A 22,983-nucleotide genomic window follows, 5' to 3' on the forward strand; every position below is an offset into this window, starting at 1 on the left:
GAGTATGTTCAGTGCCTAAATCCTGCTAATAGTACAGTAGAAGGAATAAGCTTCAATCATCTTGAAGGGCGGGGTGCTCAGCCAGCTCAGCAGCCGTTGATCTCTCCGTTGGATCCCACACAAGCATCTTCCTGGTCAAATCCAAAAAGTCCTCTTTGTCTTTACCTTCGAGTAGAGAAAGCGTATCCGCGAGCTTGCGCTCGGGAATTAGGTCCGGATACAGGAACTTGCCTCCCTTGCGATTAGCAATATACCTTAATCGAAGTGAGGGAGATAGCTACCTTCTTCATCAAAGAAGGGACCATCAAACAAGTCTTCGACCGTGTCACATAGTTTCCCATTACAACCTGTCATTCTTATCTTTGGAGACCACCTTTGATTCGACATTTCCCGGGCCCTTGCAAGCATTTCTGGAGGAGGGGGTCCGAACAAGGCGATCATCTCCGCTAGGTGTGATCTAGCATTATAGTATCCTTGAGCATCGTAAACCTGTGTGTACAGGTTACTACCTTGGAGGAGGTTCCAAAGCTGCAAAGTATTAGCAGTTAACACATTGAAGGTACATCAACGCACTAGTATCCCCATATTCCAGACATCTGCGCCCGTGTTCCAGCCACAGCCAAGAATTACCTCGGGCGCCCGGTAGTGATGCGGTTGAATCGGCCAAATGCATTTGGCATCAGGATTGAGCTTGATTGCCGATCCGAAATCCACAATCTTAGGGATATTCCTGACTTTTCTCAGCGGCCCAAATTCATTATGGCAGAGGTAAACATATCGACCAGCGCTGTCAATCTTGTAGTCCATGGGAATCTTGAGTTGCAATGCGGTAAACTCATCCAAGACCGATGGGTCCTCGAAGGTCATCATGATGTTGTCGAGTTTGAGATCTAGGGAACATCTGATCAGCTTCAAATCAGGTAAGCAGATGTTCATGAATTCGTACCTGTATGTACCATCCGACAAACACAATGAAGGTAATCCAGCCCAACAAGTAACATTCTGATGTATAGCTTCATCAACGGGAGAGGTATCCGAGCATCGACAAAGCGCCATCGAAAGTCACGCATCGATTCCCGCATAGCCTCGTATACCAAGCACAGATGCCTACCCGCTTCGCTCTCAATGACAAAAGACTCGAGTGCCGTGCGAAGAAATACTCGGCCTTCCTGTGTCGCGTCGCTTTGCGGGATGTGTCTTTCGAGAGTGCCTTCGTGTTCCTCTGCGTCGCAATTAGTGTTGCCGATCTTGAGCGCGACAACTGTCTCTTGTTGCCACCGGTATCTGTATTGCATTGAGCATTAGTGTAACACTTCGTAATGCATCGACGGGGAATCTACCCCCTCATATCTCGCGCTAACCATACGGTCGAGGCCATCCCCCGGCCGAGCTTGGTAACGAGTTGGTAGCGGTCGGCAAGTATCTCGCCCGGCTTGGCGGGATAGTAATCTTCGGACCTGTACCCGGGGAATTCTTCCTCTTCGACAGGTTCAGTGCGCAATAAAGGGCTCTGTGAATGAGGAATCGTAAGAGGTTTCCTCCGGAGGAACGAGAATTTGCGCGTGCAGGACTGGGTAGTGGGTGTTGTCTTGTGCAATCTGGTGCAGATAGATAGGGAATCGGCTGACCGTCGAAGGCTAGCCATGGTTGTGGGCGAGTAACCCTTCGAGGCAGGGTATATCACGAGGCAAATTATTCGCGTCCGCACAAGTAGGTTTAGAGTATCAAGGGGTCATAAAAGGGAGTTCTAGTGGTGCTAAGTGCCTTTAGTTAAACAGTGGTACTTGGTGCACTGCCTTCAACTCCTGGAACTTCAGATTGTGTCACTGGACGTGGATTGTATGTAAACATCATGTGACCCATCGGCTGTCATTGGCTGCGGCTCAGGTATACGCATTTGCGAGCGACTAGTCGCATGTTTTCAAGCCGAATTCATCCCAGCTAGAATTCATTCAGATAGGCAAAATCATCGATCTTCTTCAGAAAGATATATGTTGTCCTTGCGTACCTGAAATGATACAAGACCTACGTGACTAAAGGTTACTAAGACTAGTACGGCCGGGAGAATGTACCTAACAAAGAACCTTTCGAGGCAAGCCTGAGCTTTAGCAAAGAGCTAAGTTGGCACTTTAGATACATGAAAGCAAAAGTCGTCATACAGCCGACCAGTTACACATCAGTCCCACCAAGAGGCATCGTTCCAACCATCCAATCCACTTCCCCAAAGACTCAAGGTCCAAGAACCCAAGCAAAAGAGAAAGTTGGCACGATGACCAAGGTTTCTAGACTTTCACCCACTCAGAGTCCTCGTCATCGTAGTCGTAACCATTGTTGAGGATTTTGAGATCTTCGATCATCCCCTGAAAGTTGTCCAACGAGGCGATGGATCTTTCGAACTTGGCAGCTTCGTCCTTGGGATAGAATCCCTTCGCCTCATCCCAAAGCAGATGCAGAGTTCCCATTCCAATCCGATCAAACGCCTTTGAGACATGCACAATCATCGCCTCCTTTCTCTCCACTCCTGCATCGACCGCAGCGTGATACTCCTTGCAAGCCCGGATGATTTGATCGTTCGCATGTCTGAACTGCGCACGGAATGCTGCAAGTTCGACTCCGCCCTCTGCGATACTCTTGCAATCCACAACGTTTCCATGAAGAAGGTCTTTGAAAACTCTGACGGCGCGCGCGAGGAGGCACTCTGGGGTCTCGTCCTTGTTCTCCACGAGCTCAGAAATCGCCACATCCAGAAAGACAAAGAAAGACTTGGAGTCGACTGCAGTCTTACTCTCGACCAGAGCCTTGCGAATGAGAATGAGTCGTTCGATGGTGATGCCTTCGATGGTCGGGTCCGACTCAGTGATTTTCTGGCGAAGGCGCTCCGCGACGGGCACCAGGAGCTCCTTGGGGTGTGAAAGGCCGTTGAGAAACCATCCCAGAGACCCAAATGCGGTGCTCTTCACAGAGTCGTTGATGCCAGAATGAGCAGTTGTTCCCTCAGTGGCACGCTCATTGCCAGGCGCAGCTTTCTGTGACATCGAGTTGTCCATGGTGTTTGTTTCTGCACGTTTTCATCAGCGACGTACTAAAATATCGAACCGGGATGGGACCAACCTTTGTTTGATCGAAGCTCTGATGGTGTGGAACAAAGGTGCAAGTTGATCGATCGATCAAATCTGTGCATGAAGACGATACTCTTTTAGTCTGAATTCATCAACTTCTCAGAATCCGGCACCTCACCAGTCTTATCTTCTGAGAAAGCTTTCTATCAAGAACTCGATATGTGGAAGTAGTATTTGATTCGAGACGATGATGGATGTGTGCAGACAGCCACAGACTCTATCCAGACACTCGCAGGCTGGTTGATCGATGATAACGAGAGAAAGATTTCAGGAAGAGAAGAGGTGGTGAGGTGATGTTGGCGGGGAACCTTTATAGACTGTGGGAAGAGTACAACAAGTGACTTAACAACTTCAGCCCTCATCTAAGTTTCAGCCTGTTTAATATGTTTGGTGAAGTTCTTTGCTGTATGTCTTCTTTCTACTTCGCTTTTATTCCATCATTCTTTGAGATGATTTGAACAGACGCGTAACGCGTACTTTCACAACGTCAGCCCCGGTATACACTCGCCGGTACGTGTGTTTAGCTAGTGAATATATTCACTATGTCTATTCCTTCAGCTTCTGTTACTTTCTGTGAAGTTTGTAGGGAAATTCTGGATATAAAGCTGGGCTTCGTCTTTCGTTCGCTTAGAACATCTTCTCAACATCCCACATCCGTGGCTCAAAGCATCTCGTCTTCGATTATCGTTTTATCTAAGCCCTGGCAAACACACATCCAAATCATGTAAGTATATCGCGAGTTTCTTCCAGATATATGAAACGGTGCTAAGAGCTGAAGCTTCCTCTAGTCGTTACTATTACGAGATGAAGGGGAAGACCTCAGATCTCACCAAGTGCTTCGAGGAACTCTACCATGAGATATCCTTCAAGATTAGCGAGATAACTGTAGCATGCACTCAGCGCCTGAGAAATCTTGTGGTGTCTCACGATGAGGGTTTGGAGACCGCCATTCGGCAGTGCCAATCTGGGATCCGATTCGGCCTCATGGAAGTGCGCATCTGTCTGGAAAGTCTGGGCGAGCCATGGGCTAGCAATGACTTGGTTGTTCATTGGCAGAACATTATCAATGCGATGAACCATCTCCAGACAACCGATGACCTTGATGCTCTTCTTGCCATAAACGACAATCTACTCGCGATTTTCCTTGCTCAGAACCCGTCGATGATTGCCAAATTGGAGTTAGAGGCCTGAATCTGTCGTATGAATTTCATTAAACACCCTTCTTTCCGGGCCACAGCTAATCGGATATGATATCATACTCTAGCAGGCGAAATCACAAAGCCCTATATTGGAGAGATATTGGTGCCTGCAGGTTGACAGATACTGAGTATGTCGAAGAAGCTTCGTTGTTGCAGAGTTGGATATCTGTCATACTTGGACTGTTGGATTGGAATCTTCATCACCACGATGTAAGAGAGATTGCCAGTGAGGGTCTCGGACTTTTCAGTTTTTATGAACTTGGGTACTCACTTTCTTGATGCTCAGATTGGAATACTTACATGCATCGATGTATGTTCTGTCAATTGATTTACTCCTTCTTCGGTGATACATGCATACAAGTACTTCGTTTAGAGCAATGCCAATAGATCCTGTAAATCTGGCTTGTAGACCAACCTGGCTTAGGCTCTTCCAGATATTATGCAGCATAAATACCTCGCGGATGTTTTTGCGGTTCCCTTTATGGGTGATTGGTGGCTGCTCTGGATGACTTTGGGGTAAAGCTTCGTGGTCCTGGTAGGTATTTTGAGCGGAGTCAAATCATCGGAACGCTTGATCAGGCATATTACATAGCGAGGCTGCCATGTGGCTAAGCTTTGACAACTTTTTGGCGTGTTCCAGCGCGCACTACTGTCAAGACATATATTGTTCGAACAAGTAGTAACTTGAAGAAGACCTTTACAGGCTCAAGATCATTCTAGCTTGTGCTGTCTACAACCGTCTAGAGAATAATAGTCCCGCTAAGGGGGTGTACAAGAGTGATGGGAGCATTGTTAGGCCGGGGGTTAGGTACAGATTGAGATCCATGTCTGGGTCGTCGACGTAGAAGATCAAATGCTCCAGCCAATGGGAGCACAGGAAATGCATCATGAGTAATCTGGCCGACCGTGCTGCACGTGACTCAACCATTCTTGGGCCAAGACCGGGGATTCATCCTATCTCGAGGTCTCGGAATCTCCACAACCCACTCCACATTGATAGCCTGGATAAACCCGCCTTGAAATGCGAGAATGCCATAAGCTTCCAGTTGCTGATACTATTTTTCACTACAGAATTGCGCTTACATCTTTCTGCTGCAAAAGGAAATTCCGGATCCTCGACCGATGAGGCACTCGGTGAGCTCGAGTGGCCCGTGGCAGCGTTACGCCAATGTGTCTGTCCCATGGGGTACCCCGCGTTTCGGAGCGATGATCCACCGACTTGGTGTGCCAAACAGGCCAGCCCGCTGCTTATCTTGACTCCGATAGACAAGCCGACCAACAACTTCCGTTTTCAGTGGATCCCACCCTCTCCTAGTCTCGGGACAATGAAGGGCGAACTTCTGACGATATGCTGCCAAGCCGCTGGCTGAGTATTAGATGGACGCCATCCCGCTGAGGCGTGATAGCTTAAAAGATCCTTCGGTTCATCTACCTATCCTACACTTAAGCGAAAGCTCTCCGGTCACCCTCATTCAAGATGCGGCTTTGGAAACATGATTTTCGGGGCAGGACCCTGATTTTTGCTATCACCGCAGCCTCATGCCAGGCCTTTCTTCTCCTCGGATATGACCAGGGTCAGTGCCGTTGCTGGAGAACCGTGCATCATGTGCTGATATGCATCTAGGCGTCATGTCCGGAATCGTCGGAGCCGACAACCGCTTCGCCAAGGATTTCAACAACCCTGATGCTTCGATGCAAGGCGACATTACCGGATTATATGATATTGGTTGCGTGGTCGGGTCTATTGTTTGCTACTTTGTGGGCGAGAAGTATGGGCGACGGACTATGCTCTTGACGGGCGCGACAATCATGGTCATTGGTTCTGCTCTGCTTGCCTCATCCTACTCGATAGCACAGCTGCTTGTTGGTCGGATTGTCACTGGTTTCGGCAATGGCATGAACTCGTCTACCGCACCCGTGTTCCAAAGTGAATGCTCACCTGCGTCCTATCGAGGCGCTCTCCTGACTCTTCAGGGTACTGTTACCATCCTTGGCGTGGTCATTGCATACTGGTATTCCGACCTTCTCAGTGACATCAGACGTTTACTCACATACTGCTCTCTTCCAGGCTCGATTACGGCACCAGCTTCTACACCTCCTCCTTCGAATGGCGCTTCCCGCTCGCTTTCCAGGCCATCTTCGCCATTTGCCTCATTCTACAGATCATCGGTCTCCCCGAAACTCCGCGTTGGCTGGTCCAACACGACCGACATGAAGAAGCCCGCGCCGTCATCGCCGCCATCCAAGACACTGACCTCAACGATTCAGCTGTAACCAAAACAATCCTCGACATCCAGGTCGTTCTCGATGAAGAGCAACGGGAAGGCCCTTTCCGCTTTGCGGAGCTCTTCTCATGGGGCGAAGTACAGAATCTCCGCCGTCTTCTGATCACCATCTCCATCGAACTGGGCCAGCAATTCACGGGCTCCAATATGATCAATTACTACGGGCCGGTTTTGTTCCAAGAAACGATGGGGATGAGCCGCAACCTGTCCATGCTGCTTGGTGGCGGCATGCAGTGCACCTACCTCGTTGGGTCCGCGATTCCGGTGTTTCTGATGGACAGGTTCGGCCGTCGCTCATTGTTGATGATCTGCTCCGCAGGGTTGTGTTTGTGCTTCGTAATGGTCACAATTCTGCTGTCGCTCAACCGCACTGACTGCGCCTACGGCGCGACCGTGTTTATTTTCATTTTTCAGATCTTCTACGGGATTGGCTGGCTGCCTGTGCCGTGGTTCTATCCATCTGAGATCAACACGACGCGGGTTCGGACGCGAATGTCGGCCATTGCATCTGGGTGGAACTGGATGGCTGTGTTTGCCGTGGTGAAGATCACCCCGATCGCTTTTGGTATGTTCAGAATCCAAGCTCCGCTATGGATGAAGAATATTGGAATCACAGCTAACCGTCTGCCGCAGAAAACATTGGCTGGATAACCTTCATCATCTTCGCTGTGCTCAATGCCGTGTTCATCCCGATGGTCTACTTCTTCTACCCAGAGACTAAAGGAATCGAGCTGGAGGACATTCCTCTGCTCTTTGCAAAGGGTGGCATTACAGGAGGAGTATTCAGCTCCAAGGGTGGCCGGACAGTCACGCCCGGCCAGCATGCCCAGGAAACCCACGTGGACCGGAAACTGGAGACAGATGTGCAGCAGGTTGAGAATGTAGATCACATTCCGCTCGAAGCGTGAGCACCATCATCGAATTTTAGACACGGACTAGAACTAGAGCTAGAGCATAGAAACCATGCCCAGATTAGGACATAAATGATAGGTTGCATACAATTTGTTGAGAAGCGCAAGGCCGATACAGTGCAGAAACCCATGCTAACATCGTAAACCCCCGACCCCAGACCATTCCTTCCCTCCTTCTCCAGCCCGGAGACCATTTGCAACACCGAGGCGACGGAAGCGAGAAATCACATCTCATCGATCCTGGGCTCTTCTCGCTCCGGGAACGCGCCATCCGACTTCGCAGCGGTTTTCTGCCCGGCTTTCTTGGGCTCGAACTTGATATCTCCGCGATCGGCTTTGACCTACCACATGACCGCATCATTATTCATGCCCTCCCGCAGCGCTTCCTTCGTGAAATGATGGCCGTGGTCAACGTACCGAGGTCTCACTCATCGTAGCCTGCAACTCATCCCACATGCTCTCCTTGGTCTCCTTCTTGTGGATTAGCTTCGGGGGCTCGATGTCGTCCGGGTAGGATGGGGGAATGAACACTGTTGTATCCTTACGTTAGTATGCATTATCAGCAATCCCAAAGGTGTAGGGGAGATTAGACGAAAAGAGGGGACATGAATCAGCTGGAACTCGGATCAGGACGTACTCTCCTCGCCTTTGTTGCTGTGCAGTTCTTTGTGGTACGGCCGGGTGAGATACGGTCGCAGGAGGAGAGGGCGGAAGAAGAGGGTGGAGGAGCGGGTGGGTTTGAGGATTGAGCTCATTGTGGATTGGTTTGTTGTTTGCTGTTTGTGGTGAGTGATGTCTGCGATGGATGGATGTTGTTTGGAGATAATACAAGTGATGTTTGCGGATGAGATCCGGGGCCGGTGGGGTTAATATGGGATTCGATGGGGCGGGCGGAAGACCAGCAAGGTTCGGTTGGTGATGTCAGGGGAGGCTCATTTGGGGTTGGTGGGTTGGGGCGCTTGTGGTTGAGTTACGGGGAGTGGCGAGGAACTCGTGTTACTTCGCGTCAGAAGTGCTTGGGTGAGCTATGTGGTGTAGCTCTCGCAAACGCGTCTTTTGTTTGGTTTGAGATGAGAGGAGGACGAATTGCTGCTGTTGTTGTTGTTGGAGAAGATAAGCTCTAGTTGATCTGTAGATCTGATTAGATCGGCTGTGGGGTAGGACTTGACAGGAGCACCGGAAATAGTCTATTGCTTTTCTGAGCTATATGACTGGAAAAGATGAATGTTACTCACAGTGTTTACATCTCTGCTAGCAGCACTTTACTTGCAGCTATACCTGCTTATGTTTCACTGCAGCACGCGCGATCTCTCGCGGCGCATCGGAACTGATCCCTGATAGCTTAAGGTCTACTGTACCCCGACTCTTATCCGCCTTTGCCGAGCACCGAACAGCTTAAGAATGAAGTCTTGTTGCCAGAAAGCGCCCCCTATCCTTCACCTAGAATGAGACCTGCATCATTGGTACACTCCTGGACGACCGCACTGATTCAGTTAGAGTTCAACTGGCCGTACATCAGTTGTCCACAGAAGGGCCACAATATTCCTTTCATACCGATAAAATCGAGATCTGGGTGTAGGCGTTGTCGTCTTGTTGCAAATTTGACTAGGTGGTTACGCTGGCACTACTAATGGAATTCCAAGTTGCTTTTCGTCGAATCGTCGCTGTTTACGAGTTTGGCAACAGGCAAAAAGAGGCCGAGCATTTGGAGCATCCTTACTCTGCCACGTGATGCTGAGAACTGGCATTGAGGAAAGCAGGTGAACCGCGGGAATGTAACTCGACATGGAATGAGCTCGAGCCACCTCATTGTTTCATCGAGGCATCGAACACAATGATATCTCGGCTAGCATATCTACTGGAAGTATCCATGGCTCCGGTCTCACGACTGTCACAAACAGCCAGTCGAACGTCTCTTTGAGCTTGCGTCGTCGCCCTGCAAGGACCTCGCGTCCTCGCATTGATGACGTTGACATTGACCCCCTCGCAGCAAAGTGCAAGCCAAGCGACCGCACGATAACACTCAGCTTGATGGCTTGCAGCGTGACCCGGTGAAAGAAATTAGACTTGAGGTGTGGAGTATAAATAGCATCACGTGTGGGAGTGTGTCTCAGTCCTCGTTCATGCGCCGTCGATCTTCCTCCGCGGAGAGAGCCTATCGCCAATTTTCGATTCCCAGCGCTCCAATCACTCCCTACTTGGCGAACAAACTTACGATTTCCAAGACTCTCCATCCGCCCATACAATCAGCGCGACATGTTTCAATCGCATACAAGTCCCTCGTATCCCGCTCGGTCACAGTGCACACCGATGCATCCGCCTCTGCATCTGATCGCCCTCCCTCGCGCTTCCTCCGAGATGCAGTGCAACCCTAGCTGCAAGTATATAAGAGCAGAACTCTGCACCGCTTGATCTTTTGCCTCTGTTTCCAGAGCAAGGATCCAACATGTTCAGCTCCATTCACTCCATCAACATTACCATGTTTTACCTCTTTGCTCTCTTTTTGTTTCTGGCTCTTGGCAGTGTGTTCTTCCGTTTTCAACCATTGACCTCCTATATCTTGCTTTGAATACTAACAAGACGAACAGAGACTCAGACAACTACATTCGCTACAAGCACCGTCCCACCCCCACCATCCGTAACGACCACACCTCCAACCCCCTGCGGGACCTTTCCCTCCTGCCCAGAGTCCCAAACCTGCACAACCGCCGTCTTCTTCACCCCGACCGCCTCCTATACAACCACCGTCACCTGCGTGCCGAAGCCAACTTGCCTAGGCGTTTACGGTGAGTCCAAACCCAGTCTCAATCCCTGTCTCTTTTTCTTCAGTCTACAGCTCAGCGGCTAATTCGAACACTCGGGGACAAAAGAGGTATGCTCCTTCGGAAGCGGACTCAGCTGCTGTTCCGGGTACTGTGCTGCCAGCCACTGTCGAAATACCGACCCCAACTGGCCGTACTGCCAGGAAGATATGGGGGTCTGTCGCGGGGATGCGGATTGTTGCTATGGGAATAAGTGCGTGGCTGGGATCTGTTTGCGAGGGGTGTGATGGTAATTGCCTTGAGAAGTGGTTTCGAATGATAAGCTAGTGATAGGGACGGAGAAAACATTGTGGGATGGGCTGCAATGAGACCGAGGGCCGGCCGATGCTTTGGTGAGATGATGAAAAAGCAGGTGCTGGGTTCTTATGACTTTTATGATAATGATAGCGCTGCAGATCGTTTGGAAGTTTCTTCAAAAAGAGGGATAACTTTACTATTCCGATTTCAAGGGTAATATATGGCCTCGGGCATTTAGTATTAGGCCAGGCAGAGTGGGCTTTGCTTGGTAAAGCAAAACTCTTTTACTCTTCGAATGTTTCTACTCATCGGAGAGGATAGTTCCGAGTACGTCTACAAAAGTCTCTAGTACTTGTAGAGCTGAAAGGGTGTCAATTAGGGGTTATGTCCAAGCTACGTGCATAGTGTCAGGGGTACCGCAGAGGAACGGAAGACGAAGATCTTGACCTATGTATAGACTGGCGTTTAAGAGTGTCTGAGAAGGCAGCCATCTGCCAAGATATACCAAGCTACTTGAAGGGATGAGTAGCGCCATGCTACAAGACAGAGTCTGACACCCTGTCCGCAAACTTGGTCAACACAATTACTATTTTGAAATGTCTCAATTGCCTACCTGCAGATCTTCGCTACCTGTCTTTGGCTCTGGGCCGTGTCTCGGACGATCTTCCCCGTCACCATGTACAGTACTCGTGAGTAAACTAAACCAATAACCTCGACTAAGCATAATTGACGATCAGTCTAGCTCCCCTGGCCCCACGAGCTACCAGAACCAAGAACCGAGGTACAAATACTTATAAATACTCAAAACAGTCGTCCGCCCTACCCCAAGGTTAGACTACTAGTAGCAACCAGCATCCCCGCCCCGCGCGCCAACACCGCCGATCATCCCACCAAGTGGGGAAGGACCCCTTCCGCCGCACAATCACAGCTCAAGCAAAATAATTCCAGAAGGGTCGCCGTTCGGAGATCCACCGTCCTCCAAACCCCGACACCGTCGCTCACAAACGGGGGAAATTGAGTTGGGGCGAACGTGATCGATCTTGTTTCGATACAGCATATCGTGGTTTACCTTCCGTGGGTTCCACGGCACGAGGGTCGATTGACACATCGCGATGGAGACATAAGCTGCATTACTGTAGTGTACAGTACAGTGCACCCAACGGCGCTCTGAAACAGTGTCTCATCGGGACCCGCTGTGCCCCTAATTCCGTGGTCTGATATTTGAGACCGATGATGTCAAATTTCTTGGGTGATGGAATCATGATGCTGGATGCTGTTCAGGGGAGCGTCGGACATATAAAGTCAGCTGTCGCTGCTGGAGAACTGAGAAGCAAAAACAACAATCACAACCGCTCCATCAAGGTGACAATCTCTTCTCAACTCAGTCCAACCAGAAACAAATCAGACTTTCATTCCAGCCAAAATGAAGTTCTCCATCGCTACCGTTGCTGCTCTCGCCAGCGCCATCACCGCCACTGCCGCCTCTCTGCCCGAGCGCTTCACTCTCGTCGCCGACGACAACAGCGCCGTCCTCACTGATGGCCGTACGTGTTCCCCAGCTACCCAGCTACCCACCACGCCTCATTGCTACAGAGTACTGATACAAGACAGAGTACCTCTACATCGGCAACGCCACCTCTGACGACCAAGTCCCCGTCGTCCGTAAGTTGCTTGCCCCTATCTTCCCCGCCTCGGAACAACTATCCTGACCACCTATGCAGTGACCTCCAACTCCGCCGGCGCCCTCACCTACCTCGCCGACGGCGCCGTCCCCACCGCCTTCCAGAACCTGTACATCGTCGAGAACTCCGTCGCCGCCGTGCAGTTCACCGTCCCCCACTCCGGCAACATGCCCGAGGGCGCCAACATGACCGGCTTCGCGGTCAACGAGGACGGCCAGCTGACCCACGGCGACAAGGCCTGGTTTGCCGTTGATGGGTACGGCGATGTCGAGGAGAAGACTGTCTACTGGTACGGAGCTCACAGCTCTGAATACATTGCTGCCTACCTGAAGGTGAAGGCTGCTTAATTGAGTGATGGATTGGGGTGTAGGACTTGAAGAGGGGAAATCCTAGAAAGATGTATATATTCGAAAGACTTTGAGAAGCGTATATAAAGATCAGGCGATTGTGGATAATTGATCATTGAATTTACCTCTTCTTCTAGTTTGATACGATCGAGTATCTGTAGTTTGATTTCAAGATGGCTTGATGTTTGTCACTCGTGAGTTGATTGACGGTTTTCCGTAACAACACGTCTCCCTTTCACATTGTACAACAGGGCGCATAAACCCGATGGCATATGTCGTGATCGGACAATCTTCCGGCGGTCTGAGACTGTCCTTAGCGATAGATACTCACGTCACCCTTATTGTCTCCCGCTATGTAGGGGGTGGAGTATCGTTTGCCGTCCTGCTAGGAAAGCCGGAAGGCCGCGGGCTTTGAATGCGTGCGTCATCGCAACAAACAAAAACGCCACGGCTAACCGCGGCGCCTTGCCTCGGTTTAACTGCGACCGCCTGCTCCTTTCAAAACTGTCTGGCAGAATCGGGGCGGTCAACCCGTCCTACGCGATGGAGGAGGTAGTGCCACTGCCTGAGGCTCGAGCACGATTTGGGAGAATCCATGAAAGTGACAGGTGATTTGCGGAAATGGGCATTCGAGATCGCTGGTACCGAGAAGATTTGTTCCATCGAGGCATTCGTCGATAATGTAGCTCACTTCAGTGGATCGGCCGCGGCGCGTCAAACATCCCCAAACAAGGCAAAGTTCAGCACACATCCCAGGGAGTCGTGACATGAACCCTAAGGTCACCTCTCATCTTGGTAATGAGGTTGGAAAGGAAGTGTTCGAGAAGTCCCTCTAAGCCCAAGGTCTGGGGCCCGCCTTTCAGAGCGACCATCTTGACAGCCCCGTCAATATGATGCTTCAGCATGACTGTATTGCGAATATATAACTATTGACTATTAGCTGGGTACTCGGCGCCAGTCACGAGCGGAACGTGCCTCATCATAAGCGAGCATGATTGCCTTTGCGACCGTCGCATCATCCAAAGCCGGCACCTCGGCCGAAATAGCGCGTCTCAGTGACCGCAGACTTCGCGACTTGTACTGGAGTGTCACTTGCGTGAAGAAGCGTTGCTTCTCCTGCTGCTCCTGCGTGTAGCAAAATGACAAATGTCGACTCGAGGTGAGAAGCACAATGTCGAGAAGGCTGGATTCAGTGATGGCGACAGGGATCCAGATACTATTCATGCGCTGCGAGAAGAGCACCTGCGTCTCGTTGCAGCGCATTAGAGGTATGATCACTGTGACGTCTGTGAGTCGCACACATTCAAGGTCAGCAAGAAGAAAATATAGAACTCGGTGGATGGCACATACAGTGATCGAAAAGAAATTGTTCGGTAGGGGATAAGGTCCTTGCGAAACTCATGAAGGGGTCTGTTCTGTCTGCTGGAAGGAATGTGTCCAGTCCAGTAATGGGGAGGTCTGGAGTTTCTTCTGAGAGCCTTGCATGGCGTTCATGTCTCTTTTGTGCCTGGTATTGAAGCGTCCGCAGGCGCCTGGCCTTGGCATGCGCTGAGCGAGCGGCGTGCGACAGGGCGATTCTCCGCTGCGACTCGGTCGCCTTTGTCGGCTGGGACGTACTGATGATAAATGGTACTTCTCGGTGCGCCATCTGGGTAGGGACAGATTTTTCTCACTTCCGCCCAGGGAAGGATAATGAGTTCGGTAGTTCCCTGAAGTTGAAGCAGGAGGCCATGGGATGGCTGACAAAGCATCTTGGTCCATGCCCGGGCCAAGACCTGCGCCTGCTCGAAATAGCCTAGCGCTCTACCATGTATACGCTCGGATAGACAAATTGGTAGCTGGCTTCCTTCGTGGATGTCCTCCTCGTACTTTCAAAAGTTTCACATAGCCTCAATGCATGGGTCAGTCTGAGTGATGCCCTGCAACTACCATGATCTCGTGGCCAAGACAGGCGCTTACTACATGTAGACTACCAGGTACCATAGGGTAATGTGGTGCCAACTCTGGAGAGTGCACAGCCGGTGGGAAATCTTAAATCGAGAGGTATAAAAGGAATCAGTCATGCCATGGTTACCTTGGAATGAGACCTTAACATCTTTTTCAGTTATCTCGAAACTGTAGCGATGGAAGGAACAGTGGTCCTCACCGGCGCCAACGGCTCTCTAGCCCTGGGCTTTGTCCAAGCCCTCTTGGAAACTCACCCCCAAAAAACATTGGTTGCGACTGTCCGCAACCCATCTCCAGAAAAAGATCCCAATACCGAGAAACTTCTAGCACTCGCTGCAAGATTTCCGAAAGCGAAATTCCACCTCGAGACCCTCGACCTCGGCAAACTGGCCAACGTGCGCTCCTTCGCAGACAAGCTCTCTCGTCTGATTTCCTCTGGAGCACTTCCTCGCATCTCGGCCGTCGTCTGCAACGCGGCCTCGCTTTCCTTCGAAGGAGGACAGAAATTCACCGCTGATGGCTATGAATCCACCTTCCAGGTGTGCCACCTCGCGCACTATTTGCTGATCTTGAAGCTTCTCGGGAGCATGAACCTCACCTCCGGCCGCATTGTCATGCTGGGCTCCATCACGCACTACCCAGAGAAATCAAATCCATTGTGTTCGCTTCGACCACAATTTCCGGCTGATATGGAGGAGTTGCTCAGACCGGGGCCGGACCCCCCTGCCCTTGTGCACGATAGGGGCTTCCAGCGATATGCCACGGCCAAGCTGGCTAATGTCACGTTGGCGAACGATCTCAATCGAAGATTGAAGAGGGTATGTTTACTGTCGCTGGAGGTGCACTAGAAGAGTTGGCTGACGTTTGACAGGATGATAGGTTATCAAGCATCACGGCGATCGCGATGGATCCGGGTGGTCTACCGAGTGCGAGATCGCAGGCTCAGCAGAAAAGGTCCACTCAAAGGATCTTCGCGGTGATCAACTTTCTCATGCCTGTCCTAAAACACGCCACCACGATGTTTCGGACCACGGAGGATGCGGGACGTGATCTAGTTGCTTTGAGTGTTGATTCGTCTTTCCAGGGAAAGAGGGGTTACTATATGGGTCAAAAAGAAGACATCCCTGCGGCTGTTAGTATAAACCCAGACGTACAAACAAAGTTGTGGGATACTTGCTGGGGGTGGTGTGGTCTTGCAGCTGAGGATACTGTACTTCGAGATGCTGCTCCTGAGAAATGATGCGACATCGCATGTGGACTGGCTTGAGGGGTATCTAGTTGTAAATGTGAAATAGTATGTACATGTTGACAGGAGATGGAAGTAGAAGAGGATGCAGAAGATGGTTTCGGGACAGAGTGTCATTCAACACCCGGGGGATGGTCACATGCTCTCCAAAATAAGTTGTCGTCTTCCAATTCACCGATATCAAATGATCCATCCAGTTGTTCTGAGTTTCCGAAATTCATCATTCCTGCCAGTTCTTTCAGTCCTTCCTCATGGTCATGGTCTTCTACTTCTTCTGTTTCTTCCTCCTCCTCCTCTTCTTCTTCATCATAATCACCATCATCATCGTCATCTTCGTCATCTTCGTCATCTTCGTCATCTTCGTCATCTTCGTCATCTTCGTCATCTTCGTCATCTTCGTCATCTTCGTCATCTTCGTCTTCTACTTCTTCTTCGGTGCTTGTACCATCATCCAACGGCAAGGACGGCATATCTACTATGCCGTCCATCAACATGCGCGTAATATTGTACAAGCCTTCACGGTCTCCTAACTGCGTATGCAGATGTCTTTTGCTGACCCAATCGCCAATACGCGGTTCATCATGCGCGCCGCCAAAGTCCACAACCCACGCGCCATCGTTAGGATCAATCAATACATTTGACGGCCGCGCATCACCCCACGTCAACCCCAGCTCGTGCAGAAGATCCAGCGTCTCTGTCAACTGGACCAAAAAATCACGCCGATATTCCAGAGGCATCTCCGGTCCGACGAGCGATTCCAGCGTCCCCGCGTTCTCCACATACGAGATCAGCAGCCCGAGGTACGAGCCCTTTCTGTCCCCAGTCACTAGGCCACAAACCCGCGGCACGCGCAGATCGTCGAAGTCCTCGACCTCGTGTAAGGCCTTATACGTTTCCATCTCGCGCACAGCGTGCTGCCACCGCCAGCACTGCAAGGGCTTGAAGTAGCACATGGGCATATCGCCAGCCATGGTGCTGCTGCGCGGCCAGACCATCGTAGGGGGCTTTTCAAGCTCTTCCTCGTCATCGTCCGCCGGAGAAGCGAGAATATCTTCCGGCTTGAACAGCAACCAGTCCGGGTGCAGCTCGTAGCGCGGCAGCCACACGCCCAGCAGCTGATCCCGCCTTGGCGGCACGTCGTAGTCCAGGAACGGCTCGGGTACCTCCTCGACCACGTACAGCTTCCACCGGTGCTCCGGCGGGTGGAGGTAGTGCGCCAGCGTCGGGAACGGGCCCTCGTAGGTGGGCAGCTCCAGCCGCTGCATCCAGCCCTCGAAGGGCCGCAGCGCCCACCGGTACAGCTGGTCCGCCGCGTGGTCACATGTGGCGCGGTCCTCGTCTGCATCGAACATCGTCCGCGTTACCTCCGTGTACGTCTCCAGCGTGATCGGCGATTTGTAGAAGTAGTCCTCGGAGATCCGCACAACGCATCGGCGACCCTTGCAGGCGGTGGTCACGTGTGCTTTCTGGTCTCTGCCATCGTAGCCCACACTCACCATGCGGTGGGTGAGCGTGGCGTCTTCATCCATAGTCTAGGATGCTGAATTGTGAAGACCGCGGTTGTGAGTCTGTCCGCAGGCATAAGAGCCGCGGTGGATGGATTGACAGAAAATGTGAAGCTGCTTGCCATGCACCAGCATTCGCACTGGAGCCTGACGCTGAAGCATGAAACGCCAATTACACGGTCGAAAATTGTCAGACCCCTGGATTATGTCATCCTGTACCAGTCACGTGAATGCAATCAGCCACAGATCTCACGGCCACCACACACACCGCCAGGGGCGGGCAACAGTGTCGGCAATCCGCTGCTTCGATCGAGCACTCTCACGTCGTAACAAACCAGTAGACGATTAATTCAACAGTTAATATCCTCATACTCGTCATGACCATCCATAAACAGACACAAAAACAACAGAAATTCATGAACTCTATAATCTATGACCCCCTACACCCAAACCTCCTCTCCTGCCACCAACCAAAACCCCTTACTCAACCCTCCCCTCCGTCGCCCGCACAATCCCCTCCGCCATCCCGACCAAATCATCCGCCGTAACATCCAACGCGGCCTCAAAGACCCGATAACACGGCTCCCCCTCGTAGACCGTACAGTACGCGCCGCGGAACCCAGCCTTGGTCGCCGCCGCCACGTCCCACAGATGCGCCGCCGCGAACCACGGCTTCTCCTCCTCTCCGCCAGTGTACCCCAAGGCCTCCAGCGCGGGCCGATACGCCTGGAGCGCCGGCTTGGCCACGCCCGCCGTATCGCAGCTCAAGAAATTCTCGGCCGGCATGTCGACGCCGCCCCGCAGGAAGTACCCGCGCACGCGCTGCGTGTCCCCCGTCGTGAGGCACCAGACCGTGAACCCGGCGGCGCGGAGGGTGGCGAAGCACTCGGCGAGGCCGGGCCGCAGGGCCAGCGCGCTGTAGCCCTCAACGCAGGTGTCGCGCTGCGCCGGGGTCGCGAAGGCCGTCGGGTTGGCGACGCCGATCATGAACAGCGTCTGGTAGAAGAGCTCCGTCAGCACCTGCTTGTAGGGCTTGTAGCTCTCGGAGATGGACAGGAAGGTGAACTGCAGCTCCGCGTTGGTCATCCACGTGAAGCCCAGGGTCTGGGCCGTGAGGTTGTGCGCCGCCAGTTGCGGGCCCAGGGTTTGCTGGATCGTCTCGTAGAAGGCGCTGAAGGAGACGCAGGTGCCCACTACGTCAAAGACGACGTTCTTGCTGGTCATTTTTTGCGTGCGGGCGGGTCTGGTGTTGTGTGTTGAGTTGAGTTGGGTTGGGCTGGGCTGGAGAGGAATGGAGTTGAGGCTGGTTGGTGGTGATGATGATGCTGTAAGGAGAAGAACATCAGGAGGGGTAGAGATGAGGTCGGAGTTGCTTTTCGGTCTTATCGCCAGCCGATACCGGGCCCACGGCCGTGCGGGGAAATCTTAGTCGCGGCGGACACACGGCCGGGCAATCTATCGCCATGCAGCTAGTTTGCTTAGGGAGCGTTAGTCGACATGGCCCCCACGCCTCATATATTGACCCGTGATATGAGACATGGGGTGGATATGCGGAGCGCTCGATAATCTCGATAAGCTCAGGGGTAATTGATGGCTTATCTTGCTCTCTATGCTTGACACATTCAGTGCTAGATAACACTGCCCGGACTGCTGCTACTTCAGTATTGCCCTTTTGGGCAACTAAGAGGAGAAACTGGAAGTAAATTATACAGTGGTAAGACACGGCAGGTCCAGTCGTCTCAGTCGTCTCAAAGATGAAAGCAGATAAGACAGATTGATTATGACATTAGCTATGCAAATTAACACGCAAGATAAGTCGCTAGAATACAGACACACTATACTCGATCAAATCACACCCACCAAGTGGCATCATCCCCACAGAAAGTTCAACCGTCTAAGCCCGCGCTTCGGTTCCGGTTCAGGATCGGGGTTGGCTTGGTAACGCTCGATGAACGGCCGAATTGGCACATCCTCCAACCCAATGATCTTGCTCTTGGCCCAAAGTTTATAGCCGAAATACAGGGCAAAAATGATGGGGACATTCAAGTATGAAGAAATGAATGTCTCCGTGGACCACTGGCCGTGGATGAAAGTCTGATACCCACCAGTCAAGAACAGAAGGCTGAAAAGCCCCAGCGCAAACCAGGTACCCCATGGCTGAAAAGGAGCAGCCCAGGGCAGCTCCTTGTGCCGATCAATGCCCTGTCTTTTGCATGCGTAGAGAAAGCGCAGGTAGACGATGCAGATGCATCCCCAATTGACCAGGGTGGAAATCGAGACGATGTCCTGTAACCAGGTGAAGACGGTACTGGCCGAACTCGACAGCGTCATGTAGCCCAACGCCATGAAAACCCCCAGGATTGTCACGGCCACATACGGAATACCGAAGCGGTTGATACGCTTGAAGCACTGGGGTGCGTGGCCTTCGGCCGCCATCGCATACATGATGCGCGAACCGCCCAGCATGTTCGAGTTGCCGGCGGACCAGGCGGAGGTGAGTACCACAGCATTGATAATGGATGGGACGACTTTGATTCCGGCGTTCCGAGCTGCGATAACGAACGGGGACTCAGACGCGGTTCCCGAGGACCCCAGAAGGTTGGGGTCGTCGGAAGGGACGACTAGCCCGATCATGAAGATGGTCAAGACGTAGAAGAGTAGGATCCGGACAAAGATGCGACGAGCGGCCATGGGGATGGCATGACGGGGAGAACGTGTTTCTGCGGCTGCGACGGTGATGTTTTCGATTCCACTGTAGGAATACAAAGCACTGTTCAGTGCTGTCCAGAATCCCAGGAAGCGCCCCAGGGAGCCTCCGATGCCAAGGTATTGCACAAACGGGCCCGGGTCGCGCCAATAGCGAAATCCAATGCTGGTTCGATTGGGGCCTCCACCGCAAGTAATCACCAGGGCCATGAGGTTGATTCCAATGACCAGCATGATCTTGAGGATGGAGAAGCCGAATTCAAGCTCGCCGTAGACGCGCACAAACACCAAGGCCGTGAGCAACATGAGAAGACCAAACACGGTGATCCAGACAGCATTGTTGATTGTGGTCCAAAATTCGATGACCACGGCGGCAGCAACAATCTCGGATGGGATGGAGACGAGATAGGAATACACTTGGTTCCACCCATTGGCGAAGGAGAGTGCTGGGTCCACGAACAACTCAGCATAGCGAATGACTCCACCCTGGAGCGGAACGAGACTGCCCATCTCGCCCACCGCCGCCACCACGCTGAACACCGCCCCACCGATGATCGTGTATGCCAGAAAAGCTCCCAGCGGTCCTGCGTGGGCAATTGCCCGTCCTGAACTCAAAAATAACCCAGTGCCTATCGTCCCGGCCAGAGCAATCATCTGAATGTGACGCTGGTGCAGCCCCTGATGAAAATCACGAGCTTCATCGAGGTGGCCGGGTGCGGCGGCCTCAAGGTCCCCGTCATACTTTTCGTTGGTCTGTTGGTAAGGCGGCTTTTTCTCCGAGGGGGCGGAAACATCCATAGTGACAGAAGATTGCGTGAGAGAAATCGAGGCCATGATTCACAGAAACGAGAGAGCAAGAGTGGCGCCATTTTGTATTGTGCACACTGATGCCCAATACCCCGCATTGGAAATCGAAATTCCCTTGTTGGTCCATGAAGATGAAGCTAGTTAGCATGGTGAGGATCGACTGTCTGTGACCGCTGTTGTTGTGGTTTGTGTTTGCTAGACGCTTATCAGATGATTAGGTCCGGCTCCAATTACCTATTCGGGACGGGCCGCCGTCTGTGTGTGTGCGTGTGAAGGAGCGACCGACCGACCGACCGACTGACTGATAGTGAGTGCCAGCCGTCCGACCGCCTGACCGATAAGATAATCGACGCGATAAGCACACCAAACAATACAAACGATAAAACGATAGAACGATAAGCCTCGGCTGTTATCGCCGACTCCTTAAAAAGGATGCACGGAGCGCGCGATAACTAAACTTCACCACCGCAACTCTACGCCCATCAACCTACACCCCCGACCATCCTCCTAACCATGCCGACTTCCACTTGCTTTCCAGGATCCAATCCAGGAGAGTGCTTCTGGCAGAATCAACCCCATGAATTACACAACTTTCGGTCCACCGAACAACTACCCGAGCAGTCAGAGGTGGTGATCATTGGCGCCGGGTACGCTGGCACGAGCACCGCATACCACCTGCTTCGCGACCATGGGGACGCCATCAAGTCCATCACCATTCTGGAAGCGCGAGGGGCCTGCTCCGGGGCGACCGGCCGCAATGGAGGACACCTCCGTCCGGACTTCTACGGCCACATTCCGACCTACATCGACCGGGCGGGCGTCCGCGCGGGCGCAGAGATCGCGGAGTTTGAGATCTCCCACCTCCACGCGATGAAGAAGTTGATTGAGGAGGAGCAGATTGACTGCGACTTCACTCTGACGCGCTCCATCGACGTCTGGTGTAACGAGGAGGCGGCGCAGAAGGCCAAAACGGTGTATGATCGCATGAGGTCGCTGAACCTGGATTACATGAATGACGTGGTCTTTTACACCGGCAAGGATGTAGAGGGGGTGAGTGCTTTCAACCCAAGATACCCCATGCCCCCTCCCCTCCCCCAACTCACGCAAATGTGCTAATCACCCAGCGCAGATCTGCGGGGTCAAGGGCGCCAAAGCCTGCGCCTCGTTCACGGCGGGAACGATGTGGCCATACAAATTCATCCTCCACCTCCTCAAATCGGCTCTAGCGTCGGGCAAGGTGAACCTGCAGACGTTTACCCCGGCCCAGTCCATCACCCCCGCACCCCACGGCGGTTTCACCGTCCAGACCCCGCGCGGCAGCCTGCACGCCGCCACCGTCATCCACGCCAACAACGCCTACGTCGCGGGCCTGCTGCCCGAATACGCCAAGAACATCGTCCCGTGCAAGGGGATCTGCTGCCGCATCACCGTGCCCGCGGGCACGACCGCCCCGCTGCTCAACAACTCCTACATCAACCGCACCGAGGACAACACCCTCTCCTACCTGATCCCCCGCGCCGACGGGAGCATCGTCGTCGGCGGGGCCTCGTCCAAGTTCCGGCCCTTCAAGGAGCAATGGTACAACAACGTCGACGACAGCGAGCTCATCGACGCCGCCAAGGACTACTACGACGGCTACATGCAACGCACGTACCGGGGGTGGGAGAACGCCGGGGCGAAGGTCGACCAGATCTGGACGGGCGTCATGGGGTACTCGTACGATTCCAATCCGCACATCGGTGCGGTGCCCGGCAAGGAGGGCCAGTTCATCCTGGCCGGGTTCAATGGCCACGGCATGCCGGTCATCTGGCGCTCCGCGCAGGAGTTGGCCCGGATGGTGGTGCAGAAGATTCCTTTTGAAGAGACGTGCATGCCTCGCCTGTTCCAGACGTCTCAGTTCCGCATCGATCGCGCGATGAACGGGTCGGAGGATGATGGGGATATTCTCGGCACGGGCAACTTTCCCTCCACTAAGCCTTGATTTACTCCGGAAGGTAGTCTGAGAATGGCATTTGTACATATATTGAATTTCTTGAAGATAATACAATGAGTGACGGCTGTTTCGTTATTACACTTGCTCGTGACTCTGGTGGTTCGAGTTAGCATGTAGATCGGCTGCAGCAGTTGTGAATCATTTTATGACCGCACCCGCATCCAAATCAAATAATCT

The 22,983-nt window shown here is 52.5% G+C and overlaps 12 protein-coding genes across 12 annotated transcripts; 5 read left to right on the forward strand and 7 right to left on the reverse strand.

Annotated features, from left to right (window-relative positions):
• Positions 1 to 52: 52 nt before the first annotated feature.
• Positions 53 to 1,788, reverse strand: BO72DRAFT_524450 (protein kinase; the record flags this gene model as incomplete). Its single annotated transcript, XM_040949875.1, has 5 exons — positions 1,341 to 1,788; positions 947 to 1,284; positions 574 to 890; positions 282 to 528; positions 53 to 231 (listed from the first exon to the last, which is right to left on the reverse strand). The coding sequence occupies exons 1-5, from the start codon at positions 1,643 to 1,645 to the stop codon at positions 53 to 55; spliced, it is 1,386 nt and encodes a 461-aa protein (XP_040805536.1). The 5' UTR covers positions 1,646 to 1,788.
• A 494-nt stretch (positions 1,789 to 2,282) lies between these two features.
• On the reverse strand, positions 2,283 to 3,047 carry BO72DRAFT_455420 (uncharacterized protein; the record flags this gene model as incomplete). Its single annotated transcript, XM_040946232.1, has 1 exon — positions 2,283 to 3,047. One exon carries the CDS (start codon positions 3,045 to 3,047, stop codon positions 2,283 to 2,285), a length of 765 nt encoding a protein of 254 aa, XP_040805537.1.
• A 2,601-nt stretch (positions 3,048 to 5,648) lies between these two features.
• Positions 5,649 to 7,543, forward strand: BO72DRAFT_209159 (sugar porter family MFS transporter). Its single transcript, XM_040939649.1, has 4 exons — positions 5,649 to 5,892; positions 5,943 to 6,330; positions 6,387 to 7,168; positions 7,237 to 7,543. Exons 1-4 carry the CDS (start codon positions 5,796 to 5,798, stop codon positions 7,509 to 7,511), a joined length of 1,542 nt encoding a protein of 513 aa, XP_040805538.1. The 5' UTR covers positions 5,649 to 5,795; the 3' UTR covers positions 7,512 to 7,543.
• BO72DRAFT_444524 (uncharacterized protein) lies at positions 7,522 to 8,346 on the reverse strand. Its single transcript, XM_040943832.1, has 3 exons — positions 8,152 to 8,346; positions 7,932 to 8,044; positions 7,522 to 7,855 (listed from the first exon to the last, which is right to left on the reverse strand). The coding sequence occupies exons 1-3, from the start codon at positions 8,267 to 8,269 to the stop codon at positions 7,739 to 7,741; spliced, it is 348 nt and encodes a 115-aa protein (XP_040805539.1). The 5' UTR covers positions 8,270 to 8,346; the 3' UTR covers positions 7,522 to 7,738.
• A 1,495-nt stretch (positions 8,347 to 9,841) lies between these two features.
• Positions 9,842 to 10,751, forward strand: BO72DRAFT_444525 (uncharacterized protein). The gene is made up of 3 exons (XM_040943833.1): positions 9,842 to 10,036; positions 10,103 to 10,300; positions 10,385 to 10,751. Exons 1-3 carry the CDS (start codon positions 9,961 to 9,963, stop codon positions 10,561 to 10,563), a joined length of 453 nt encoding a protein of 150 aa, XP_040805540.1. The 5' UTR covers positions 9,842 to 9,960; the 3' UTR covers positions 10,564 to 10,751.
• A 783-nt stretch (positions 10,752 to 11,534) lies between these two features.
• BO72DRAFT_524454 (uncharacterized protein) lies at positions 11,535 to 12,728 on the forward strand. Its single transcript, XM_040949876.1, has 3 exons — positions 11,535 to 12,117; positions 12,185 to 12,235; positions 12,295 to 12,728. Exons 1-3 carry the CDS (start codon positions 11,997 to 11,999, stop codon positions 12,600 to 12,602), a joined length of 480 nt encoding a protein of 159 aa, XP_040805541.1. The 5' UTR covers positions 11,535 to 11,996; the 3' UTR covers positions 12,603 to 12,728.
• Positions 12,729 to 12,972: 244 nt separating this feature from the next.
• Positions 12,973 to 14,321, reverse strand: BO72DRAFT_209225 (uncharacterized protein). Its single transcript, XM_040939650.1, has 3 exons — positions 13,953 to 14,321; positions 13,578 to 13,879; positions 12,973 to 13,528 (listed from the first exon to the last, which is right to left on the reverse strand). The coding sequence occupies exons 1-3, from the start codon at positions 14,248 to 14,250 to the stop codon at positions 13,343 to 13,345; spliced, it is 786 nt and encodes a 261-aa protein (XP_040805542.1). The 5' UTR covers positions 14,251 to 14,321; the 3' UTR covers positions 12,973 to 13,342.
• Positions 14,322 to 14,725: 404 nt separating this feature from the next.
• On the forward strand, positions 14,726 to 15,789 carry BO72DRAFT_368793 (short chain dehydrogenase/reductase SDR; the record flags this gene model as incomplete). Its single annotated transcript, XM_040940893.1, has 2 exons — positions 14,726 to 15,367; positions 15,421 to 15,789. The coding sequence occupies 2 exons, from the start codon at positions 14,726 to 14,728 to the stop codon at positions 15,787 to 15,789; spliced, it is 1,011 nt and encodes a 336-aa protein (XP_040805543.1).
• Positions 15,627 to 17,528, reverse strand: BO72DRAFT_209238 (uncharacterized protein). The gene is made up of 2 exons (XM_040939651.1): positions 15,727 to 17,528; positions 15,627 to 15,673 (listed from the first exon to the last, which is right to left on the reverse strand). The coding sequence occupies exon 1, from the start codon at positions 17,322 to 17,324 to the stop codon at positions 15,909 to 15,911; it is 1,416 nt and encodes a 471-aa protein (XP_040805544.1). The 5' UTR covers positions 17,325 to 17,528; the 3' UTR covers positions 15,627 to 15,673; positions 15,727 to 15,908.
• Positions 17,529 to 17,780: 252 nt separating this feature from the next.
• BO72DRAFT_455426 (putative 2-haloalkanoic acid dehalogenase) lies at positions 17,781 to 18,524 on the reverse strand (the record flags this gene model as incomplete). The annotated part of the gene is made up of 1 exon (XM_040946233.1): positions 17,781 to 18,524. The coding sequence occupies one exon, from the start codon at positions 18,522 to 18,524 to the stop codon at positions 17,781 to 17,783; it is 744 nt and encodes a 247-aa protein (XP_040805545.1).
• A 611-nt stretch (positions 18,525 to 19,135) lies between these two features.
• Positions 19,136 to 20,944, reverse strand: BO72DRAFT_444529 (aromatic amino acid and leucine permease). The gene has a single exon (XM_040943834.1). The coding sequence runs from the start codon at positions 20,802 to 20,804 to the stop codon at positions 19,170 to 19,172; it is 1,635 nt and encodes a 544-aa protein (XP_040805546.1). The 5' UTR covers positions 20,805 to 20,944; the 3' UTR covers positions 19,136 to 19,169.
• A 345-nt stretch (positions 20,945 to 21,289) lies between these two features.
• On the forward strand, positions 21,290 to 22,817 carry BO72DRAFT_396160 (NAD(P)/FAD-dependent oxidoreductase). The gene is made up of 2 exons (XM_040942023.1): positions 21,290 to 21,863; positions 21,943 to 22,817. The coding sequence occupies exons 1-2, from the start codon at positions 21,327 to 21,329 to the stop codon at positions 22,792 to 22,794; spliced, it is 1,389 nt and encodes a 462-aa protein (XP_040805547.1). The 5' UTR covers positions 21,290 to 21,326; the 3' UTR covers positions 22,795 to 22,817.
• Positions 22,818 to 22,983: the final 166 nt, after the last annotated feature.

Source organism: Aspergillus fijiensis, assembly GCF_003184825.1.
Source record: "Aspergillus fijiensis CBS 313.89 unplaced genomic scaffold BO72scaffold_5, whole genome shotgun sequence".
Classification (NCBI taxonomy): domain Eukaryota; kingdom Fungi; phylum Ascomycota; class Eurotiomycetes; order Eurotiales; family Aspergillaceae; genus Aspergillus; species Aspergillus fijiensis.

What these genes read in the sequence shown, in the direction of transcription:
- BO72DRAFT_209225 (XM_040939650.1), bottom strand. Translation starts at nt 14,250, where the DNA reads ATGGCGCACCGAGAAGTACCATTTATCATCAGTACGTCCCAGCCGACA. An exon ending in ACAATTTCTTTTCGATCACT is followed by an intron (nt 13,880 to 13,952) that starts GTATGTGCCATC and finishes CAGACGTCACAG; the next exon opens with TGATCATACCTCTAATGCGC. An exon ending in TCATGCTCGCTTATGATGAG is followed by an intron (nt 13,529 to 13,577) that starts GCACGTTCCGCT and finishes AATAGTCAATAG; the next exon opens with TTATATATTCGCAATACAGT.
- BO72DRAFT_444525 (XM_040943833.1), top strand. Translation starts at nt 9,961, where the DNA reads ATGTTCAGCTCCATTCACTCCATCAACATTACCATGTTTTACCTCTTT. An exon ending in TTTGTTTCTGGCTCTTGGCA is followed by an intron (nt 10,037 to 10,102) that starts GTGTGTTCTTCC and finishes CAAGACGAACAG; the next exon opens with AGACTCAGACAACTACATTC. An exon ending in AACTTGCCTAGGCGTTTACG is followed by an intron (nt 10,301 to 10,384) that starts GTGAGTCCAAAC and finishes CGGGGACAAAAG; the next exon opens with AGGTATGCTCCTTCGGAAGC.
- BO72DRAFT_444524 (XM_040943832.1), bottom strand. Translation starts at nt 8,269, where the DNA reads ATGAGCTCAATCCTCAAACCCACCCGCTCCTCCACCCTCTTCTTCCGC. An exon ending in CAGCAACAAAGGCGAGGAGA is followed by an intron (nt 8,045 to 8,151) that starts GTACGTCCTGAT and finishes AGGATACAACAG; the next exon opens with TGTTCATTCCCCCATCCTAC. An exon ending in CTACGATGAGTGAGACCTCG is followed by an intron (nt 7,856 to 7,931) that starts GTACGTTGACCA and finishes GTCATGTGGTAG; the next exon opens with GTCAAAGCCGATCGCGGAGA.
- BO72DRAFT_444529 (XM_040943834.1), bottom strand. Translation starts at nt 20,804, where the DNA reads ATGGATGTTTCCGCCCCCTCGGAGAAAAAGCCGCCTTACCAACAGACC.
- BO72DRAFT_396160 (XM_040942023.1), top strand. Translation starts at nt 21,327, where the DNA reads ATGCCGACTTCCACTTGCTTTCCAGGATCCAATCCAGGAGAGTGCTTC. An exon ending in CCGGCAAGGATGTAGAGGGG is followed by an intron (nt 21,864 to 21,942) that starts GTGAGTGCTTTC and finishes CACCCAGCGCAG; the next exon opens with ATCTGCGGGGTCAAGGGCGC.
- BO72DRAFT_209238 (XM_040939651.1), bottom strand. Translation starts at nt 17,324, where the DNA reads ATGGATGAAGACGCCACGCTCACCCACCGCATGGTGAGTGTGGGCTAC.
- BO72DRAFT_209159 (XM_040939649.1), top strand. Translation starts at nt 5,796, where the DNA reads ATGCGGCTTTGGAAACATGATTTTCGGGGCAGGACCCTGATTTTTGCT. An exon ending in TCTCCTCGGATATGACCAGG is followed by an intron (nt 5,893 to 5,942) that starts GTCAGTGCCGTT and finishes ATATGCATCTAG; the next exon opens with GCGTCATGTCCGGAATCGTC. An exon ending in GATCACCCCGATCGCTTTTG is followed by an intron (nt 7,169 to 7,236) that starts GTATGTTCAGAA and finishes CGTCTGCCGCAG; the next exon opens with AAAACATTGGCTGGATAACC.
- BO72DRAFT_524454 (XM_040949876.1), top strand. Translation starts at nt 11,997, where the DNA reads ATGAAGTTCTCCATCGCTACCGTTGCTGCTCTCGCCAGCGCCATCACC. An exon ending in CGCCGTCCTCACTGATGGCC is followed by an intron (nt 12,118 to 12,184) that starts GTACGTGTTCCC and finishes GATACAAGACAG; the next exon opens with AGTACCTCTACATCGGCAAC. An exon ending in CGACCAAGTCCCCGTCGTCC is followed by an intron (nt 12,236 to 12,294) that starts GTAAGTTGCTTG and finishes CCACCTATGCAG; the next exon opens with TGACCTCCAACTCCGCCGGC.